The sequence below is a fragment of the Lissotriton helveticus genome, chromosome 3_1, assembly GCF_964261635.1.
Source record: "Lissotriton helveticus chromosome 3_1, aLisHel1.1, whole genome shotgun sequence".
Lineage (NCBI taxonomy): Eukaryota > Metazoa > Chordata > Amphibia > Caudata > Salamandridae > Lissotriton > Lissotriton helveticus.
Window position 1 is genome coordinate 149,888,660 of NC_136061.1, and position 23,227 is coordinate 149,911,886.

Consider the following 23,227-nt stretch of genomic DNA (forward strand, 5'->3'; position numbering starts at 1 on the left):
AGGCAGGACAAGCCTCCGCCTCCAGCTCCGAGCCTCTCCTCTGTCTCGGTACCGCCCCTGTCTTCCTGAGCCTCGGCAGTCCTCAGACGCTGCCACCGCGCAGGATACCTCTGTACAGATTTCTCCGGACTGAGACAGAGTCAGGTACCCAAAAAGGTTGCCTCTAATTCGGGTGAGTAAACTTGAAGCTGCCGTAAGAAATTTCCATTCAAAACTGCGTGTAAGAGCCATTTTTAGGTCTCGCGGCACGCGCGGCGATTCTGGTCTGTGGACGCGCACGTCAAGCCCGGCCCCGTGCATGTCTGTTGCTCCACATTCACACTCACGGAAGCACACGCGCACGCACACACACACACACACGCAGGCACACACACACACACCCCTCCTCCCTCTTACCTCACCGGGCTCTTGTTTAGCGGATTGTGTGCTATTATGCCCCATTGTGACCTTCTTTCATGCCCATGTTCAGTTACACCCTTTCCTTATTCTGTTTACTTATAATTGCTATCTTTGCCCATCTTTGCTGTGCATTCAGTCACTTTTGGCTCTCTGTAGGTCTGTCTGCGCTTGTCTCTAATGCCGAAGATGCGTGGATGTGAAAACCCCCTTCTACACACACACACACCACTCGCGCTCAACATCTGAAACCGCAGTTTCCAAGGTGCTTTGTGTTTACATAACTTCTGCTCTGTCGTCTGCCTGCTTGGGTGAAATGGGGCACTTCAGCGACTGAGGGATGTGAAGCAGGCGTTGGTCAGTCGCAGGGCACTCTTGGTTTTGAGAATGCTTCATACAACAGTTGTAGGGACAGTTAACCAATCGGTAGATTTATAAAGCGCTATTTGTTGTCTGTCAGGGTATCCAGGCGCTCAAAGTGTTTAACCTTTCTGGTTTCTCAATTTTGTGAGGCCTGACGACTCGGTCCTGTCCCCGGCCCCTCCGCAGCCTGCACCCCGGTAAACACACTTGGGTATAAAACAGCATAAGTGTCTTACTGCGGTAGTAGTGAAGCCTGTTTTACAGAGGGGGGAAATCATTCAATTTCCCCTGTCTTTATTGGTTGATTTTGCTCGCAAGAAAGTGTCACTCATAGTTTTTAAATGTCCCTCATAAATAAACTGCAATTATGAAAATGTCACACATAAGCAATCTGAAACATTGCCAGCTATGCTCGGCTCTTGGCTTTGGTAATGATTACCTTGTATTGATTACAAGGCTTTTGTGGACATCGGTTGTACACAAATTCTATAATGCTCTTAAAGTGTTCGAATGTAATGCTGTGTCTAGAAACTCAAAGTATGCAAATGCCGAACATGCGTGGATGTGAAAACCCCCTTCTACACACACACACCACTCGCGCTCAACATCTGAAACCGCAGTTTCCAAGGTGCTTTGTGTTTATATAACTTCTGCTCTGTCGTCTGCCTGCTTGGGTGAAATGGGGCACTTCAGCGACTGAGGGATCTGAAGCAGGTGTTGGTCAGTAGCAGGGCACTCTTGGCTTTGAGAATGCTTCATACAACAGTTGTAGGGACAGTTAACCAATCGGTAGATTTATAAAGCGCTATTTGTTGTCTGTCAGGGTATCCAGGCGCTCAAAGTGTTTAACCTTTCTGGTTTCTCAAATTTGTGAGGCCTGATGACTCGGTTCTGTCCCCTGCCCCTCCGCAGTCCGCACCCCGTGTAAACACACCTGGGTATAAAAAAGCATAAGTGTATTACTGCGGTAGTAGTGATGCCTGATTTACAGAGGGGGAAAATCATTCAACAAGTATCAGTACCTGCCAAGGGACAGTCAGCGGGCGAGCGGCTGTGAATTCTGCACTGTAAACTAGCGTGCTGTAAAATAAGTTTTGCAGTTTGTAAGTGTGAGTCTGACCGCCGAGGCCTACCGTAGTCTGGCCAGCGGCTGAGTCACGTGTCTACTGTATTGCCGCCCTTGTAGTACTGTTCGTTTCCGGCCCCAGAGTATGCCAACCCAGGACCCCTGACAGAAGCTCGGCAGATGCTCACCAGAGCCAAGTGGGGTCCGCAGGCGGCCAAATGGTAATGAAGCTGCTCTTTTGGCCGTCGCTGTATAAAGTTAGTGTGTGTCCAAGGCAAGCCCTGGACTCATAAAATAATTAATTGAGGACAAAAGTTGCAGAAAAAGTTTAAATTTAAAAATGTGTTAATTGATTTGATTTGCTGCCTCTACTCGTTAGCAGTTAATAAAATTAAGCACGCAAACTATTGACGTTTAAGGACTTGAGTCGGAGTGGTGGTCAGAGGGAGCGGTAAGTAACGAACAAATGCAGCTCTTTCACTGTCTGCAAAATCTGCACCAGCCAAGGGACGAGTTTGCACAGAGTGCAGCTTTTATTATAGCGCAATGACAAAATACTTCTCTTTTTCATTGCATTTGTTTAGAACTATACATGTCATGTACCTCAGCCTCACTCTCCCCAAGCTTGCCCAGTGCCAGTGTGTGGTGGCTTTGGTGACTTGAGTCAGCTGAGTGCTGTTGATTTATTAGGCACCTAACCAGATGGGGCCTTTCACATTCTGAAAGACTCTGCCTGGATCCATGTGGGACAGGGAGGCCCTGGAATAGACTGATGCTACTTGATTGGTTGCAAGGCGCCTGACATTTACACTATGTGCTCTATTTACCTAAGACTGCCAGATACGCACACTGGTACCTTCACTTTACTTTTCGGGCCCTGTGCTGAGTGTAGCCACAAACACACAGTTGTATATACACAGCACACTTGCATTGCTGAGTGCAGGCACGAGGTAGAGACACAATCTCTAAACACTAGGCTAATTTTTGGTCTCGCCTAGGCAGCGCATGCGCTGTCTCGACGAGAGATGCTGTCTATAGAATGTGATGTTGGTAACCGCCTCATGTCCGTGCAGACTTTTGATTCATTTGTTCGTGTGTCACTTATTTTTTATTTCAGCTCGCAACACTACTTCTATACTTGCTTACGTAACCCTGCTGATGTTTAGGCTAGAAAACTCAACCCAATCAAAACAAACGTGAAAACTAATTCGTTCTCATTGGCTACTTTGTGTTTACTATAGAATCTATAGAATTTTTAGAATCTTGCTCCTATTTAAACCTGCTGACTACTACAGCAACATCATTCCTTTTTTCTAACTGTAGGATTTACAAAAGCGCCAGTTTATTGCTAGTGACTCTATTTCATTGCCGACTTTGTGTTTACTCTTTTGGGAATTTTCGACTCTGGTTACTCTTTAAACCTGCATACTACTAAAGCAAAATATTTCCTTTTTTTACCGTTGGATGAGGTTGGTTTTACAAAAGCGACTGTTCATTGCTGGTGACTCAGGTAAGGGACATTTTCGGTGATAACAAAGATGTCGTAAATGTTACACTATAGTATGTTTAAAAATTACTTGTAAGAGCGATTTAAAATTTCTTGGTGTACGCCGCTGCTCGTCGCTCACAGACATGTGCTGCAGTACCTCCTGCTTACTCTGCTTATTAATCTACTAGGTCTGTACTTTTCACTGTAAATAGCTAGTATTTTTCTTGTCTCTCTCACTACCTTATAATTGTTGCTCCGTACAAACATTGTCACTCAGCACCACCACATTTTCACTCAGCACCACCACATTATCACTCAGCATCACCACAGCACCAGTCAGCAGCACCACAGTGTCACCCAGCATCAGCACAGCACCACTCAGCACCACCACATTATCACTCAGCACCACTCAGCACCACCACAGCACCACCACAGCACCACCACAGCATCACTCAGCACCACCACAGCATCACTCAGTACCACCACAGCACCACTCAGCACCACCACAGCATCACTCATCACCACTCAGCACCACCCAGCATCACTCAGGGGCCCACAACATCACTATCCGCTACCACAGCATCACTGAACGCCACAGCATCACTCATCGCCACCACAACATCACTCCGCGCCATTACAGCATCAATCTGTGCAACCATTCAACAACAACTGGTTCAAATATGTTCTCTCAATGTTTCAAGCTTTATTACAAATGTCACAGAAAGATGTTAAAATTTCACTTCTGTTCTTGGAATTTCGTCACAATAAAATACACTGAACACAATCTTCACAAAAGTTATTTACAAAAGTTTAAGCTATTGCTATTATAAATTACAATAACTTTTATTTAAGTATTAATTATTTTAAAAAAATAAAAGCCATTGTTATTTGTAATAGCAATACATCTAAGTCACGTACATGCAACACATATTGCATTACAAATGCTATAGGTGTCACATTTGCGAAAGTTAAAACTATTGGCATTGTAAATGACAAAGCTATTAATTTAGCTATTTTCAAAACCAACACAGAAATAAAAAAAATTGCCATTTACAATACCAATAGTTCAAACCTTCCTAATGCGAGACCTATTGCATTGCAAATGCTTGTTCTATATTGGCGAGGGCCAACGATGACGATTTACAAACGTAATATGGAAACAAAACAAGCGTTGTCAAAGCTAAAAGGTGAGGAGCCGGCACCCTACCTAATGGTTATGTCAATGCCTGCTTCTTTTATTTCTATCCCACTGCACATTAGAGATTGAATAAGGCAGTTCTGCAGAGAAGAATGCAATATTTACCCATGTGCAAAGGCTGAGATCAGGGACCTACATCATGATGTGATCAGCCTCCTGCACTTTATTCTGTTTGCCGCTGGAGCGTGAGTTAAATCTGAGAACGTGTCTGTGTACGTTGGAAAACCACAAGAGAGTGCGTTCCCAGAAGCGAGGGGCTGCATGAACAGGCGCTCTCAGTGACACAGAGTCTGAACGACCCCATTACATTTGTACAGCTCTGACCCAAGTGTAATTTCTATTACTCACAGGACTGCATCCGAGTATTCAAGCATCGTCTGTGTGTATTATTCATGCCTTGGCTCTCTGTAGTTACGGGATCCCAGATAAGTCATTAGGCTCTGATTATAGTCAAAGAAAAAACAGCGAATGTTAAATGCCTACTTCTGTGAGCTGCAGAGTCCTCCTTGGAGACGCGCGTGCTGGGAATCAGCACGCGCCTGGCCCCGGCGCTGTGGATGGCTCTTTCCCTCTGTGTGTCTGGCTTCCTGAATCCCAGGGCTGCGTGCACGTGCCGCTGGAGAGCCCCCTTCACGCTGCTAACGAGCTGAGGAAGCCAGCCCTCCACCGGCCCTCTGCACTCCAGAGGCTGCAAGACAAAAGGCACAATTTCAAAGGGGAAGGAGCAGACATTCTTTCTGTTTTAACGAATCTTAGCACAGACAAGTAATTTAGTGGTGTAGCAAGGGAGAGCCCCGGGCCCTGGTGTAAGCACGAGAAAATGGGCCCACAAACACCCCAAATTTGAATACAGTGGCTCCCTGAAATTCCTGGCCCCCGCCCCCCAGTACCACTGCACCTGATACACTATTGACAGTTACGCCCCTGAAGTCGAAAGGTGGTATTAAACCAAATAGTTAAAGTAAAAATAGTGATCAGTAAGGTCTACTACCACTGTCGCTCAGTGGCGACTGCCAGCTATGGGTAGTGGTGGAGCGGCCAAATGGCAACGCAGCAATCTGTGCAAGATCAGCGGGTGCCAGCGGTCGGTCTGGAGCAGTAGTGAATACATACACAGCACTGTGAATTCGTAAACAAACAAAATACATCACCAAAAAAAATAAGCCACTTGCCTGGCTGCACTCCTCGCTCCGGTCCTGATGTTCTTCTTTCCTGCAGCATGGGCTCAGCCAACTCCCTTAACCAATCCTGGTGCTGCTCTCATGCTGTGAGAGCAGCGCCAGGATTGGATGGAGCGGGCTGGCTGGGTGCTCCTTCAGGCCACGTTGGCGTGTGCTTGATCGGCGGAGAGCTTCAAAGTGCACATGTCAGTTTGGCCGGTGCAAGACAGCCGGCCAAAGTGCCATGCGCACTTTGGAGCATCCAGCAAGCCACTGCCCTATGTCTCGGGCAGGCTGGCTTCTGCAGCGTGCACAATAAAAAACAATATGGCAATGAAATTCATCGCCATTTTATTTTTACCTGCCCAGCTTGCAGCGTTTAGGGAGGAGGGTGTGGGGGTGGGGTGACACTCCCCTGCCCAAGTGAAGAAACCGCTGCTGCTGTTTCCAGCGCTGACATTTCCTACTCCTTGCTCGAGTATGCTATGTTAAACTTTGTCGCCTAGTTTTCTAACCCAATATCTTTTTTGGTTCACGTGCTGCATTGTGGTTGTTGTCCGTCTGGTCACTTAGGACAGAGATTCCATCAATGCGGATTGCATTGTCTGCAGCTCCAGCACATTCACATGAAGTTTTTGTGTGGGCCCTACCAGCTGCTGATGAACCTTGCATTCAGTTGAGGGCCCCAAACTAACATTGATGCATCTTTCACAATCATCTCGTAGGGCCCCTTGCTCATAATACCTTTGCTAGAAGCAGACTTCTGAGCCTCCAAACAACAGCCCATTTGGGGAAGGAACACATACTGGGGTTGAACAGGTTCTAATGAGATCTGTGACTCTGTTCTAAGGACCTCATAAGAAGAATCGGAGAAATAAGAATAATGCAGTGGCCACACAGCCAGTAGTCTTAGAAAGGAAACTGCTGAAAAGCCCAACAAAAAAAACCTTGTATACTATCCACTGGAAGAACTAGTTGGACTAAATACAAAACAAATAAAAAAACATCTGGTTGGGATGATAAGCGATATGTATGTCAGGCAATGCACTAGGTAAGACATTTGTACCAGTGCTTGCCATAAAGGGACTTTGCAGTGGGGCATCTGGCATCACGGATGATATCCCGCACTTAAGGCGGCTAATCAAATACATATAATTACTGCTGCTCACTCTACATGCATGCAGGTGTAGATTGCATAGATTCAGGTGAAGGACACTGCTTCGTGCTGGGGCAGGATGTCCTTGGAAAGTGTCAGCCTGATCGGAGGATAGATGATCATGCCCAGAAGTCCCAGGTACTGGACTCTCCTGGCTCTATCCGGTGCCACTAGTAAGAATTGGACCCAGTTGTTCTTGATCTTCTCCAGAGCTTAGGGCAGGAGAGGTAGACGTAGAGATGGTAAGGCCTATGAACTTCATGTAAATGCCATCACCTCTTCCACTCTTTATTTCCTTAGGATGATACAAAAGATTCTCCTCTACAGCCCACTATTGGTAAAAAAAGATGGTGACCACAGCGCTCATTCTCTCCAAGATAGATTACTACAATGCCTTATGTCTCGACATGCAGCAGCAACATCTTAACAAACTGCAGGAGTTGCAAATTGCTGCAACCATAATGATCACTAGGACTCCCAAATAGCGATCTGCAACTGCGGTCATTAAATATATGCACTGGCTGCCGGTCAGGCAGCAAGTCAAATTCAAGGCTTTATGCATTGCTCACAAACCCTTGCATGGAGCGGTAAACGTCGATAACAACGCGGTGTTTACACTGCACGACCATTACCACGCTGCCATTACAACGCAAGTTGTTACTATGACTTGCGCTGGATGGCGCTGTTGGTTGTTGTTGGTTGGTTGTGCATCCTCTTCCTGGCTTCTTGAGTGAAACAGGAAGCACCAGGGCTCCCACGCTCCCTGCAGCCAATCACGATGCTGCAGCATTCTGAGTGCTGTGACACGGCGGACAGCCAGGGGCTGGAGGGGTGAGCATGTTCTCCACACAGGCTGTAATGCGGCCTGCATGGAGAACAGGGAAAATGCGCATGACTGTTTTAGGCAGCCAGAGAGGGCCGGCCAAACAGTCACTGCACACTTAGGAGTGTTCTACCTACTCCCCTTTTCAGCAGCCACGCCCCGCCACCTCACGCAATCTGCCGCAGCAGGAGGATAAAATAAAATGATAATAACATTACGTTATTTCCATTTTATTTTTGCTTTATTTTGCTGCTTCAGGCACTGGGGCGACGATCCTCCGCTTTAGCGGAGGAGCCGCCACTGCTCAGGATTGAGATGCCACTCATGATCTGCTAGATGGCGTCTGCTCAGCTCATCCTCTCTGGCATTCAGGGACCCTGCTAGATGATTTGCAATCAGGAGGATGCTCTGATGCTCCAACCACCTCCACAGACACAAAACCTCCTGGCACTGAACCAAGGACTCCGCTCTCCCCTGCTTCTTGCAGTAGGTTGGTGGTGTTGTACGTATGGAAAACTGCGTCGGTCGTAACTTCACAGGAATACTATACATAAACATTAAGCTGCATTGTAATGTAGAAAATCTACATTTCCACATAGGTAAATATCATTCATTAATTTACATTGATATGAATATAACTCTTTAGGTCAATTTCTTTTTATTAGCAATATCTTTCCTTCTTCCTTGATGTCAGAACTTCTGCGATAGTTGGAAAGACAAAAACAGCTGCATGGTCGCTGGGATCACATTACATAAGGAAACGTTACTTGTAATCCAAGTTTTTCACCATACTATTTCTGAATTAATAAAAAGTAGAATAATGCACATGTACAGTATGCCGGAACACATGTTTAAAATAAAAGATTAGTGTTTCCATTACATCCAAAATAGTCTTTTAGATCATTTGTATTTATTAAACTGATAAATCCCCCTTTCGAGTTATTGAGTTTTGAGTTACAGCACAAGGCTGAGTTACAAAATCTCTCTTGGAACGTTGCTTCTATGGTGGCTATTACATCAGCCAGAAATGGTAGCAAGGTACAAGGAAACTATGCAACGTTTTCCATCACAATAAAGCATGCAAAATGACTCATTCTTCTGTTTTACCTTAAGTTATTTCAGATTTTCAAATGAATCAGACCCTTTATTTGACAACCTGTTTCCAGAACCCTAAATCTCTGAGGTTAGGTCAATGAGTTCTTCTGATGTTTAGAGGGTGTTGCATTTTAATTCCCTACCCCCCCCCCCCCCGAAAAAAAACACAAATACGTTTATAAAGATAAACAACTTTTGTAAGTTATGGATGTGTTCACATAGGACTGGTCTATTCTAAACAAAGAATAAGCAGGAAGATAGTCTCCTGTGGTATTACGTGTTATGAGAAAGCTAATAGGCCTCTATCTCAACAGCCAGGGGCCCACTGTAAAAGAAGAAACCCACTGCACTCTGATGAAAAATATTCTCATTATTGACATGCGAAAGGCTGCGTTTCAAGGGTGGTCTACACCTGTGCTATCTGTTATTGTTTGTACACAGACTTTATGACATCTAATTGGATGGGCCAGGCGCTGCTGGGTATTTAATTTGCATTCCTGATTGCACATTAGACGTTTGGGCCGCTCCTTTCTCTATTCTACATTTTGTGAATATCAAAGGGAATCCCAATGGTCAAAGAAGGAAAAGTTACTTACTAGTCATCCGCGTGGGTACTTAACTCTAAATTCAAAATTTCAAACTTGGATACTATTGTTTTTTCTGGTCTTCCTTGTACTCATAAAATGAACTGGCACCCTGCTATGCATGATGGGATAGTGCAGTTCTTAAAGGACAGTGTCAGTTTGCACTGTTTTATTATGGCTTTACTACGGCACAATTTCCTGCTTTATTTTGCTCTAACTGCTATTTAGCAGTAGGGCTCTAAGTAAAACGTAATGTGTTTATATGTTGGCTTATTGGTTTAAAAAAATAGGGTAGTGTTGTTTAATTGGGTATATTCTCTAGTTACTTTTTTTGTTGTAAAACATTATTGTTTTGTTAACCCCTCCCATGCTGAGCTCGTCATGAGCCACGGTTCTTGTGTGCTCATGACGAGCTGAGCTCGTCATGACCGTTAGAACGCTCACACGTGGGGCTAATTCCCCTGCTGTGCTGAGCGTTCTAAGTAAACGTGTGTGGCTGTGACGAGCTCAGCTCGTCATAAGCACACGAGCACCGTGGCTCATGACGAGCTGAGCTCGGCATGAGCACCGGGGCGCTGTACGCTCCCCTTGCCCACCAGCACAGCAGGGGAATCAGCCTTGCAGTGAAGGGGTTAAAGAATGTTTTGCGGAATCCTCCACTGAAATATTCTATATGTTATGAACACGAGAGAGAATCCTAGTTGTAGTAGATTTTCACCTCTATTACCTCTCCCACCACAACTTTCAGTAAGATTATGTCCCTCTCAGAATTACACTGACTTAAGCACTACTTCACTCTTACTATATTAATCCATTCCAATTGGCCAGGACTGGTGCTAGAATAGTAAATCTACCCATGAAAATTAATGATCAGTCAAAGCAGTCTGGACTGAGGTATCGACAGGCATCAATTCTGGATCCTTATAGTAAACTAGGGATTATTAGCAGGCGAGCCTGGTTTCTTGTATGTGAGACAAACATAAATGGCAATATGTAAAAAATGCATATATTATGAGTATCATTTTTACAAGATTGCATATGCCAACATATGCTTTATAAAGCCATACACATTCTCTAAACTCTACTCAATTTACCTGAACAAAGTAAAGTTTCTCAGCCAGGAAACTTCTTACACCAAGGATTCTGTAGCCCACTATCTCAGGATTTTCATCCGGCTCATAAATGAGGCTTTCAATGTTCTCAAACATCTTCATCAAGTATTCCATCAGACGGCTGGGATCATAAGCTGTAATTGAATGAATAGTGATAGGCTCATAGACTTGAAATTAATATTTATTATTACAAATTACAATTTCAGCATATGAGTTAGATGAACAAGGGCACAAGATGCAATGATTGGTCAAACATGTTCACAGTAAATTATTGAAGTGATTCTGACATAAGGGGCAGAACGGCTTGTGTCAAAGAGAATTTTCCCATTAATAAAATACATGGTCCGGCAGTCGAGGGAATTGTTGCTTTTACATTGCACAAAATGTCATATTCGTACATAGGCCACACAAGCCACATCTTCAAATACCACATCTTTTAAGACCCCGATTAAGAGTTTAGCGGACCAGATGTTCCCTGGGGAATTCAGGCATTCAATCATGAGTGGGCCATTCTCTTCCTACACCTAAATCTACTCGGTGCACAAATAGCTATGTTAATGTCCCCCCCATCACAAAAAATCAAGCCTGTAAAATCATCTTGGAAAAGGACTACTTTGCAACCTGGACCCATTCCCTGGTCCTTGCCCGACCATCAAACAAGGGCTGAGGGAGCATGTAATGCACCCCCCTCTCAACCAACATTCTATCCTTCTCTGCCCCACCTGCTACCCTCTGCCACCACCTTACTGCCACTCCCCACAAACATTTGTCACCTGCTCAAAATTCTAGCTGGTAATTTGGGCTACTCACAGTAATTCTCCATTCCATGAGATTTAACTCATAATAGGAGTAAATGTGTGCAGTGATACCAGTCAAAACGTTCATTTTGGGCATCTAGATTCTTGGCGAGAAAATAATTACTCGTAATTGGACCCATATAGGTTTCAATGAAATTTTCCCAATCACAGAAATATAGAAATGCAGACATTTGCCTGAGAAGAACATTGTCCAGACTGACAATTTCATGGAATGAGCAAACCACGTTGCTGCAACAAAGGGGGCATTATCTTCAGCAAAAATGTAAAGTTGCTCCATGGCAAGGTGATCAACAGTAAGGCCCAGATAGTACGGTGTCCCACAAGCGGTGGGATTACACTATGTTGAAGCAGCAGATGACCAAAAGAACTACAAAGGTAGCTGTTGGACTTGGCCCTTTTTGCAGGGTCATCCATGAACTTTTTGCCTTCCTCCTAGTCTTTTTTCTGACCTGGCGTTGGTGGTTTTAGGACTCTGGGCACTTTAGCACTGCTGTCCAGTGTAAAGTGTGTGTGGTCTCTGTGGTAAACATGGTAAGATTGGTCTACACCTGTTTGGCGTATTTTATTTACCTATCAGTCCCTAGTAAAGTGGTATCTCACATACCCGGGGCCAGTACATTAAATGCTACTGGTGGGCTTGCAGCGCTGCTTGTGCAACCCACCAAAGTAGCCTTTCAAACCTGTCTCAGGCCTCTGCCATTGCATGGCCTGTGCGCACAGTTTTACTGCCAGTGTGACGTGGCACGCAAAGTGGTTGCCACGTCTGTGGCCCCCCTTTTGCTGCATGTCAGTCACCCATAATGAAGGCCCTAGCTAGCCCAATGGACAGGGTGCATTGTAGGTAAAAGGTAGGACATGTACCTTAAGTGTGTGATATGTCCTGGTGGTGACAAACAGCCATTTTTGTTAATCACAGCTGTGAGGCTGCCCTCTCATAGGAATGCACTGGGGATTCCCTGATAAATGTTTCAGTGGTAATTCCTGATATGAGAGGAGCAGCGTGATCAAGTTTGGTATGTTTGGAATAGTGATAATAAATGATGCGTAATGGTGTGCACAGATTTATGATCACTATTTTAGAAATGCCACTTTTAGAAGTTGATTCAGAAAAGGGGGTGGTGATGAACAGAGTGCCTGAATTAAGCAGACCACTTTTACCCAGTCCAAAGATCAGGGCTTGATCCATCACCGTTTTTTAGCTCACTGCACCATCCCAGCTCAGAACTTGGCTATATGCAAATTAGTCTGTTCCTGTCCCAGTGCATGATGGGAACAGGGCAAACCAAACTACCAAGCCAATTCTTGTACTGGGAAGGAAACAAGCTTCCGGGGACCGGTTTCTGCCATTTCAGGCGTCGTCGGCCCGGCTTGCTTGAATCCTGATGGTGCAATGAGCAAGGGACTCACATCTGAGTATACCCTTCCACGCTTATGGTGGACAAAATGATTCAGAAAAGGGGGTGGTGATGAACAGAGTGCCTGAATTAAGCAGACCACTTTTACCCAGTCCAAAGATCAGGGCTTGATCCATCACCGTTTTTTAGCTCACTGCACCATCCCAGCTCAGAACTTGGCTATATGCAAATTAGTCTGTTCCTGTCCCAGTGCATGATGGGAACAGGGCAAACCAAACTACCAAGCCAATTCTTGTACTGGGAAGGAAACAAGCTTCCGGGGACCGGTTTCTGCCATTTCAGGCGTCGTCGGCCCGGCTTGCTTGAATCCTGATGGTGCAATGAGCAAGGGACTCACATCTGAGTATACCCTTCCACGCTTATGGTGGACAAAATGATTCAGAAAAGGGGGTGGTGATGAACAGAGTGCCTGAATTAAGCAGACCACTTTTACCCAGTCCAAAGATCAGGGCTTGATCCATCACCGTTTTTTAGCTCACTGCACCATCCCAGCTCAGAACTTGGCTATATGCAAATTAGTCTGTTCCTGTCCCAGTGCATGATGGGAACAGGGCAAACCAAACTACCAAGCCAATTCTTGTACTGGGAAGGAAACAAGCTTCCGGGGACCGGTTTCTGCCATTTCAGGCGTCGTCGGCCCGGCTTGCTTGAATCCTGATGGTGCAATGAGCAAGGGACTCACATCTGAGTATACCCTTCCACGCTTATGGTGGACAAAATGATTCAGAAAAGGGGGTGGTGATGAACAGAGTGCCTGAATTAAGCAGACCACTTTTACCCAGTCCAAAGATCAGGGCTTGATCCATCACCGTTTTTTAGCTCACTGCACCATCCCAGCTCAGAACTTGGCTATATGCAAATTAGTCTGTTCCTGTCCCAGTGCATGATGGGAACAGGGCAAACCAAACTACCAAGCCAATTCTTGTACTGGGAAGGAAACAAGCTTCCGGGGACCGGTTTCTGCCATTTCAGGCGTCGTCGGCCCGGCTTGCTTGAATCCTGATGGTGCAATGAGCAAGGGACTCACATCTGAGTATACCCTTCCACGCTTATGGTGGACAAAATGATTCAGAAAAGGGGGTGGTGATGAACAGAGTGCCTGAATTAAGCAGACCACTTTTACCCAGTCCAAAGATCAGGGCTTGATCCATCACCGTTTTTTAGCTCACTGCACCATCCCAGCTCAGAACTTGGCTATATGCAAATTAGTCTGTTCCTGTCCCAGTGCATGATGGGAACAGGGCAAACCAAACTACCAAGCCAATTCTTGTACTGGGAAGGAAACAAGCTTCCGGGGACCGGTTTCTGCCATTTCAGGCGTCGTCGGCCCGGCTTGCTTGAATCCTGATGGTGCAATGAGCAAGGGACTCACATCTGAGTATACCCTTCCACGCTTATGGTGGACAAAATGATTCAGAAAAGGGGGTGGTGATGAACAGAGTGCCTGAATTAAGCAGACCACTTTTACCCAGTCCAAAGATCAGGGCTTGATCCATCACCGTTTTTTAGCTCACTGCACGATCCCAGCTCAGAACTTGGCTATATGCAAATTAGTCTGTTCCTGTCCCAGTGCATGATGGGAACAGGGCAAACCAAACTACCAAGCCAATTCTTGTACTGGGAAGGAAACAAGCTTCCGGGGACCGGTTTCTGCCATTTCAGGCGTCGTCGGCCCGGCTTGCTTGAATCCTGATGGTGCAATGAGCAAGGGACTCACATCTGAGTATACCCTTCCACGCTTATGGTGGACAAAATGATTCAGAAAAGGGGGTGGTGATGAACAGAGTGCCTGAATTAAGCAGACCACTTTTACCCAGTCCAAAGATCAGGGCTTGATCCATCACCGTTTTTTAGCTCACTGCACCATCCCAGCTCAGAACTTGGCTATATGCAAATTAGTCTGTTCCTGTCCCAGTGCATGATGGGAACAGGGCAAACCAAACTACCAAGCCAATTCTTGTACTGGGAAGGAAACAAGCTTCCGGGGACCGGTTTCTGCCATTTCAGGCGTCGTCGGCCCGGCTTGCTTGAATCCTGATGGTGCAATGAGCAAGGGACTCACATCTGAGTATACCCTTCCACGCTTATGGTGGACAAAATGATTCAGAAAAGGGGGTGGTGATGAACAGAGTGCCTGAATTAAGCAGACCACTTTTACCCAGTCCAAAGATCAGGGCTTGATCCATCACCGTTTTTTAGCTCACTGCACCATCCCAGCTCAGAACTTGGCTATATGCAAATTAGTCTGTTCCTGTCCCAGTGCATGATGGGAACAGGGCAAACCAAACTACCAAGCCAATTCTTGTACTGGGAAGGAAACAAGCTTCCGGGGACCGGTTTCTGCCATTTCAGGCGTCGTCGGCCCGGCTTGCTTGAATCCTGATGGTGCAATGAGCAAGGGACTCACATCTGAGTATACCCTTCCACGCTTATGGTGGACAAAATGATTCAGAAAAGGGGGTGGTAGTATCGTTTTTGGCCACTATAGGTGTGGCAGGGTATACTCAGACATGAGTCCCTTTCTCACTGCTCCATCAGGATTCAAGCAAGCCGGGCCGAAGAGGCTGAAATGCCAGAAACCGGTCCCCGGTAGCTTGTCTCCTTTCTGGTGAAGAATTGGCTTGGTAGTTTGGTCTGCCCTGTTCCCATGATGCACTGGGCCAGGGACAGACTAATTTGCATATAGCCAGGTTCTGAGCTGGGATGGGGCAGTGAGATAAATAACGGTGATGGATCAAGCCCTGATCTTTGGACTGGGTAAGAGTGGTCTGCTTAATTCAGACACTCTGTTCATCACCACCCCCTTTTCTGTATCGTTTTTGGCCACTATAGGTGTGGCAGGGTATACTCAGACATGAGTCCCTTTCTCACTGCTCCATCAGGATTCAAGCAAGCCGGGCCGAAGAGGCTGAAATGCCAGAAACCGGTCCCCGGTAGCTTGTCTCCTTTCTGGTGAAGAATTGGCTTGGTAGTTTGGTCTGCCCTGTTCCCATGATGCACTGGGCCAGGGACAGACTAATTTGCATATAGCCAGGTTCTGAGCTGGGATGGGGCAGTGAGATAAATAACGGTGATGGATCAAGCCCTGATCTTTGGACTGGGTAAGAGTGGTCTGCTTAATTCAGACACTCTGTTCATCACCACCCCCTTTTCTGTATCGTTTTTGGCCACTATAGGTGTGGCAGGGTATACTCAGACATGAGTCCCTTTCTCACTGCTCCATCAGGATTCAAGCAAGCCGGGCCGAAGAGGCTGAAATGCCAGAAACCGGTCCCCGGTAGCTTGTCTCCTTTCTGGTGAAGAATTGGCTTGGTAGTTTGGTCTGCCCTGTTCCCATGATGCACTGGGCCAGGGACAGACTAATTTGCATATAGCCAGGTTCTGAGCTGGGATGGGGCAGTGAGATAAATAACGGTGATGGATCAAGCCCTGATCTTTGGACTGGGTAAGAGTGGTCTGCTTAATTCAGACACTCTGTTCATCACCACCCCCTTTTCTGTATCGTTTTTGGCCACTATAGGTGTGGCAGGGTATACTCAGACATGAGTCCCTTTCTCACTGCTCCATCAGGATTCAAGCAAGCCGGGCCGAAGAGGCTGAAATGCCAGAAACCGGTCCCCGGTAGCTTGTCTCCTTTCTGGTGAAGAATTGGCTTGGTAGTTTGGTCTGCCCTGTTCCCATGATGCACTGGGCCAGGGACAGACTAATTTGCATATAGCCAGGTTCTGAGCTGGGATGGGGCAGTGAGATAAATAACGGTGATGGATCAAGCCCTGATCTTTGGACTGGGTAAGAGTGGTCTGCTTAATTCAGACACTCTGTTCATCACCACCCCCTTTTCTGTATCGTTTTTGGCCACTATAGGTGTGGCAGGGTATACTCAGACATGAGTCCCTTTCTCACTGCTCCATCAGGATTCAAGCAAGCCGGGCCGAAGAGGCTGAAATGCCAGAAACCGGTCCCCGGTAGCTTGTCTCCTTTCTGGTGAAGAATTGGCTTGGTAGTTTGGTCTGCCCTGTTCCCATGATGCACTGGGCCAGGGACAGACTAATTTGCATATAGCCAGGTTCTGAGCTGGGATGGGGCAGTGAGATAAATAACGGTGATGGATCAAGCCCTGATCTTTGGACTGGGTAAGAGTGGTCTGCTTAATTCAGACACTCTGTTCATCACCACCCCCTTTTCTGTATCGTTTTTGGCCACTATAGGTGTGGCAGGGTATACTCAGACATGAGTCCCTTTCTCACTGCTCCATCAGGATTCAAGCAAGCCGGGCCGAAGAGGCTGAAATGCCAGAAACCGGTCCCCGGTAGCTTGTCTCCTTTCTGGTGAAGAATTGGCTTGGTAGTTTGGTCTGCCCTGTTCCCATGATGCACTGGGCCAGGGACAGACTAATTTGCATATAGCCAGGTTCTGAGCTGGGATGGGGCAGTGAGATAAATAACGGTGATGGATCAAGCCCTGATCTTTGGACTGGGTAAGAGTGGTCTGCTTAATTCAGACACTCTGTTCATCACCACCCCCTTTTCTGTATCACTTTTAGAAGTTGGCATTTCTGTGTGCTATGTGGCATTGCAAGCCTGATATGTTTTGCATGTCTGGCTCTGGAGTGACAGAGGCTGGTGAGGTGTGTGGCTCCAGAGAGGTTGGGTGAGTCACCGCTAGGCTGAATGGGCAGATCTGCATTTGGAGTAGTGGGAGGAGTAGCCCCTGACCCTGAATAGGCCTGTGCCTCCCTTGTTCAATGCTGGCTCCGCCCTCCCTGTGGTGTCTCTCAGGACAGAGCCACACCCGACAAAGGAGGGTGAGAGCACTGTAAACAAAGTGCTTCAGTACCCCCCAGAACCAGTTGGGACTGGTTGTCCTAGCCCTGTGCCAGGGCAGAACAAAGACACACGTAGTATAAATATTGGGGCTGAGACCCCATGTCAGTGTGCTCTTTTGGGAGCTTGGTTGTACCTGCTGGGCCCCAGGAGGAACCGCCACGAGGGACTGCCCCTCGGCCGGAGGGCCCTGTGAGCTGGCCTGCCTGGGCCCAACTTTGCCCGGTGTGCCCTTGGACCCATCGTAGGGTTCTTGCTAGATTCACCACTCTGCCAGGAGTGGATTGAGCCCCCTTTGCCTTGGGGAGAACGCTGCTTGGTCCTGCTGTTGTAGTTCGGCTGGATGCTGCTTGGGCAACCGGTGGCGTGAGGAGCCTCTCGGGAACTTTTGGGGCCCCAAAGCGCTGGGCCGCACATTATTCCGAGGCAACACTGGCGTGGTGATTCACCCGTGCTGCAGGAGGGTGGAGCAGGAGCCGATCCCACATTTTTGTTGTCACGAGAACCGCCGCAACATGAGGGGCGACCAAGAAATCAGGTAAGCTGCCTGTTTGTGGGCCGGGGCGCGTTCATGTGCCGCGGACCAATCCGGGAAGACGTAGCTGCCAGAAGTCAGGTCTGAGTGAACTTGGAGGTGGGAGGGGCCTCGTGTGCTGGTGGGAGCCCCGCATGCTACCCGAGAGAAGAAGGGAATTGAAGGAGAGTCCGCTCCATGCTGAGGTTCTTGCTAATATGCCCCTATATTCCTTGAATTGAGGGTGGAGATTTCTGTGGAACGTTGGAGATTAATTGGATGTATGTCTTACTGAGGTGGATATCATGAAATTCTGGCAAGGCTCAGTCAGTTGTGGATCAATATAGAAGCAGTCAATGCACATGAGGGCTCAACCAACATGTTAGGGGGTATATATTGGTTGCAGTTTTGTACATGTTATCACCCACCACAATATTTTGAAAGATTCAATCTCAGGGTTCATTCCTGCAAACATTTGATGCAATCAGGAAGCAAAAGTGCATATCTTTAAAGATAGCCACGTAGCAAACTATATTTATGTTACAAAGGCCTTTCATCTGCGTAGATAGTTTTGGATAAGTTGTCATACCAATTTGCTTTTAATAAGGTATTTTTGGTGGTTAGGGGTATTTCATTTATAGTTAATCGGTTTTCTATGAGATCCTTAGAGTTCTGGGCTACTTGCTTTGTTTGATTTTATTTTGTCAATGTGTTGCCTTATCGGTCTGTCAATGTCATAGCTAGAAAATCAGCCACAAATCCACCGGAGTCAGATTATGCGAATGCTTGAGATCAGTTACCACTACTCGGATTAAACAGAAATGCCTCAAATTAAACAGAGGCAAGACCAAGATTGTCGTGTTAGGCAAGGCCAATAAGATTTGGTCAGGCGATTGGTGGCCTCACAAACTCGGTCTTCCCCACTTCTCCTAAAAATTAGCAAAAACATCTTGGAATTCTTTTGGATGAATTCCTCAGTATGAAAACTCAGATTGGTGCTGTATGTGGTTCTTGCTTTGGTATCTTACCCATGCTGAAGATCATGTTTAGTTGGCCCCTCGCAATGCAGGAAGACCATTATTCAGGCGCTTGGCACCAGTCTTTTGGACAATGGGGATGCACGTTATGTGGCATTAATGAATCATTGCTGTCACGTCTTCAAATCCTCCAGAATTCGGCAGCCAGCTAGGTTTGTCTGCCTACCCCCAAACACTGCTTCTATGCCTTTACTGATCCTCCTCCACTGGCACTCAGGATAGTTTTTGTCAACCCTGTTGGCCACTTAGATCTGATGATCTTGATTTGGCCACCTCTCATTGAATTGACACAGCTAGGAGTGGTGGGCGTTCTTTTACATTCCTGTCCCCCTGGTACTGGAGTACATTTCCATTAACATCAGTTACAGCAAAAAAGTAGACATGTTAAGAAAATTACTCAAGGCATGGCTTTTTAGCCAGACCTTGTGATGGACCATATTTGTGTACTACGGAACACTGGGGATCTGCCCCAGAGCATGGATACTCTCTCGGGAGTGATATAGGGAGCTATACAAGAAACTAACATAACTAAATCTAGCTTGCAAACAAGCAGAGGATGAATGTCAGGATTCTGAGCCTTCTGGGTGGAGGAGCCAAACGCAGCCTTCCTTAGTTACAGTACTTGGGAAACAGTGCCCAGTAAACAATCCACACAGGTATCCGAACTGTGATCAACGAAAGTAGAAGAGCTGGTGGACATGGTGAAGAAGTAACTTCTTTTAGGAAGAAAAACCTGCTGGTGTGGCTTGAACTGAATTGCCTGCAATGATCCCTCAGTCATATATTATGTTCCAAACTGAAAACATCAGTTTCACTGAAGCCACCAGTGGAGGTTAATGTTGGGGATTTAGAAGCCTCCAATTTAAAGTATAGAAGAGAGAGGTTTAACATGGCACAACATGTGTTAAACAAAGACAAAAAATATATGCAAGGACTAAACAAACTATTACCAACTCTAAATGACATTTAAGAACTACTGTAATATTCTAGTAAGTTGTAATGAACAACCAGTAAAATGTGTATACTTTACCAAAGCAGACAATATTCAGAGTATCCTCTATGGACAGGAAATAAAATCTGGGGAAGGCCAGCCGTCGCTGTTCCAAGTTGAGCTGCACTGCATGCTGGCACCGTTCCAGCTTGTGGTTCATCTGCTCCAGTGAGCTTTGCAGACCTGGAACACATTGGGACATTAGTACATTAGAGGGCAGCCATTTTCGTTCTGACAGAGCTAGGGTTCTGAGCACCACCAAATACAATCTGGATTAGGGATCATGTGAAAAGATTGGCTGGGGAGAGCATCGTATTGCAAAATTTAGATAGTGCTTCATACCTCTGGCGAGGCACTCATGTGCCACCTCCTTCTTGGTTACAATAACCCTCCCACCCTACAGATTAGCAAGAGTCTTTAAAAGCATGTACCCTTTGTTTAGCTTCAGATCTGAGCTGGTACTACCCACGGCCCTTAGTCGTAAAGATCAGAACTGAAACACTGCTCAGCAACAATGACAGCGTTCAGGTAGTGTAGTTAGCACATTTGCTCTGTGACTTACATATTAGTAAAATTATTCAGTATGCCCTCATTTTAAGTCTCATGCAATTTTCGGTTCAGTTTGTGCACTGAGTAACTACAGATATAGCGGGTGTGTTATTTTATTTTTATTTTTTTAACAACAGATTTGATTGATTTTTCATAGTACCAGATGGGCCAACCCCAGCAAGCAAAGTACATTTGAAATGTATACTGTAAACTCCCTAGGTACTATAAATCACCCACCCCTGGGGTCTGTGGAACATCAGACCAATGAAAACACCACACCACCCACCCCCGAACGTGCACCATACATACTTGAAAGACATTATATGAACACTTTAAACTGGCAAATCATTCACCACCAGCCATTCAATAGGGTCTCTTGTGACTGGCTGCACCATTAAGGACAAGTCAATTCCCCTGTACTTGGCCCACCGTGTCCAGATCTTCCCATGCTTCTGTGGACAGCCCTTCCCCTGAAACACTGCAACCTCCGCCGACATGCACCTATCCATGACCTTTTTCCAGTTAGCTATACAGGGCGGGGACGTATCCTTCCAATGCTGTGCCATGTCGCGCTTGGCCAATGTGCGACCCAAGAACAAAAGGTGTCTTTTATACCTGTTCCCCCCAATTCCTTCTGTACCGTGTAAAAGCATTAGTCTAGGGTCCGCCGGGATATCCCATGCCAGAACCCACCCCATGCAAGAAAGCACGGCCGACCAGAAGAGATGCAATGACCGAAGCTCCAGACAGTGTGAAGGAAGGACCCCGGGTGTGTTATTTTCTGGCTGGGGGATCATTTGCTATTGCAAAAGTTCCCCGCAATTCAAGATGCCCAAACTAGAATTTCAGGCAGTTTGCCCTCATAATTTGCACCAAGTAAAATCTGGTGAAAATCATGCCGGTGCAATTAGAGCCCAACTCAGAAATCCCGTTTCATTAGAGTAAACAACTCCAGCCTCTAATGAGTGAAACAATTGTGCTGCTTCTATGAGTTTCCATAAAAACTGTAGACTGGCCAAAATCCAAGTCCAAAAACACCCAAGCCAGGCTATTATTTTCCTTGACAGCACCATCTCACAAATGATTGCATGCAGCTCACTTCTTTCCTGTGCTGCAGCTAGTCCTGGACAAATCTCTTGGTCGATGATTTGCAGGGACCACACATTCTAAGAACAGCTCAGACTGGTTATCCAATCTTGGAAAGTGCACAAATCTCGATGGAAGATTGAACAAAATTTGAGAAATGTCCTCAACCTGCTTACACTGGTGGAAGCTAGGCATTCTGGATATCTTGGTGTCTTCCCATGTCAGCCTTAAGCCATCCCTTCTGTAGTCATCGTTGGGACGATAGTTGGCAGATTAAGGTGAGTGCTATATGTGTGTGCAGGGGAGGTTCCCACCCCAGTTACAAAGAAAAGTGGGTTAATACACCTGTCACAGAGAGTGATTTGTAAACTGCAGGTATCAACTTTGAACCTCTGTAAGATAGGTTAGTTAATGGATTTGCACTGGGGAACTTTACATTAACTGATATGTAACATGGTCAAACACATAGATCTGCTAACTCGGTCTTCCATCTTTCTGACGTACATAACATGAGTGAGTGTCACTGCATAGAGTATTAATAATATAACAATATTTTTCACAAGTTCGGAGTTAAAGAATATATTATTAAAGTTCTGTCTAGCCCACACCATGTCCACTTTTTGGGTACTGATGCCTAAGTGTGCACAGAATCATCTATTACTCCAAGGAGCAAAATTATGGGATGGGGTCTGAGTCTCCTCTCTGGATTCTTTCTGTGTTCAGCGTGAAAGAATACCACTCTAGGTACACCACACGTTTAAAAGGACTGAACAGGTGTTGGATGGAATGTCCTACAACTATTTCAAGAATTATGCTTCATGTCACTTAAATGGCTAGAGTATATGTCAATTATTTAGTCTGTTGCAGCTAGCGCTTGTGCTAGAGGGGAGTGGATTTCCTCGTTCGACATTGGGAGAAATGAGTCACACACCACATTGATAAGGATGTCTTTCTGAATGCACATCACAAGATCTTGGTATTACACAAGACGTTCTCTCCTCTATCTATCACCAACCCATGCCAAGCCGCTGACACACCTACCTATTTTCAAAATGCCTGCTGGACAACATTTCCTCACAATTGCTAAACTTTCAACAAATCTGATGTTTAATTGTAGATGTGTTAGACCAGTTTAGTTATTAGTATTTCCACTGATAGCAACAGCAGCTTTCGGGTCACCGTTTCTGATGTGGCGGCATGACGGACCTGTCACTGCTCTGTTATTTTCCGGAGACAGACCAGACTGCCAAAGAAGGGGGTTGTAGTCATAACATGCTATCACATTTCCTATACAGAAATTCAATGGTGTGGATGACAGATGTGGAGGAAAGCCAGTTAATTTTTTACCGTATAAGGCATTTCTAACAGTAATAGCTGTACCAAGAATATTTGCCTATGGAAAAGCCGACTTCAGGCCTGCCATAAAGAAAACCGTTAAACCCGGCCTCTAAAGAGGGTGGGTAATGTGACAGGTAGGTGGTTGGGACAACTGCCAGTTTTTGGTGGATGGCTGGCTACGGTTTACTTTTAAGTGACCAGCCTAAAGTCTTCA

General features: G+C 46.0%; 1 protein-coding gene across 1 annotated transcript in view; it reads right to left on the bottom strand.

Moving 5' to 3' along the window:
* The window catches only part of LOC144822741 (uncharacterized), a 2,085,503-nt gene that overhangs the window by 1,656,284 nt on the left and 405,992 nt on the right, over window positions 1-23,227 (bottom strand). The window contains exons 34-36 of the mRNA XM_078680596.1: window positions 20,080-20,223; window positions 10,425-10,576; window positions 4,996-5,200 (exon numbers count right to left, since the gene is read on the bottom strand). Of these exons, the coding sequence (XP_078536722.1) occupies window positions 4,996-5,200; window positions 10,425-10,576; window positions 20,080-20,223 (501 nt within the window). The remainder of the gene's footprint in view (window positions 1-4,995; window positions 5,201-10,424; window positions 10,577-20,079; window positions 20,224-23,227) is intronic.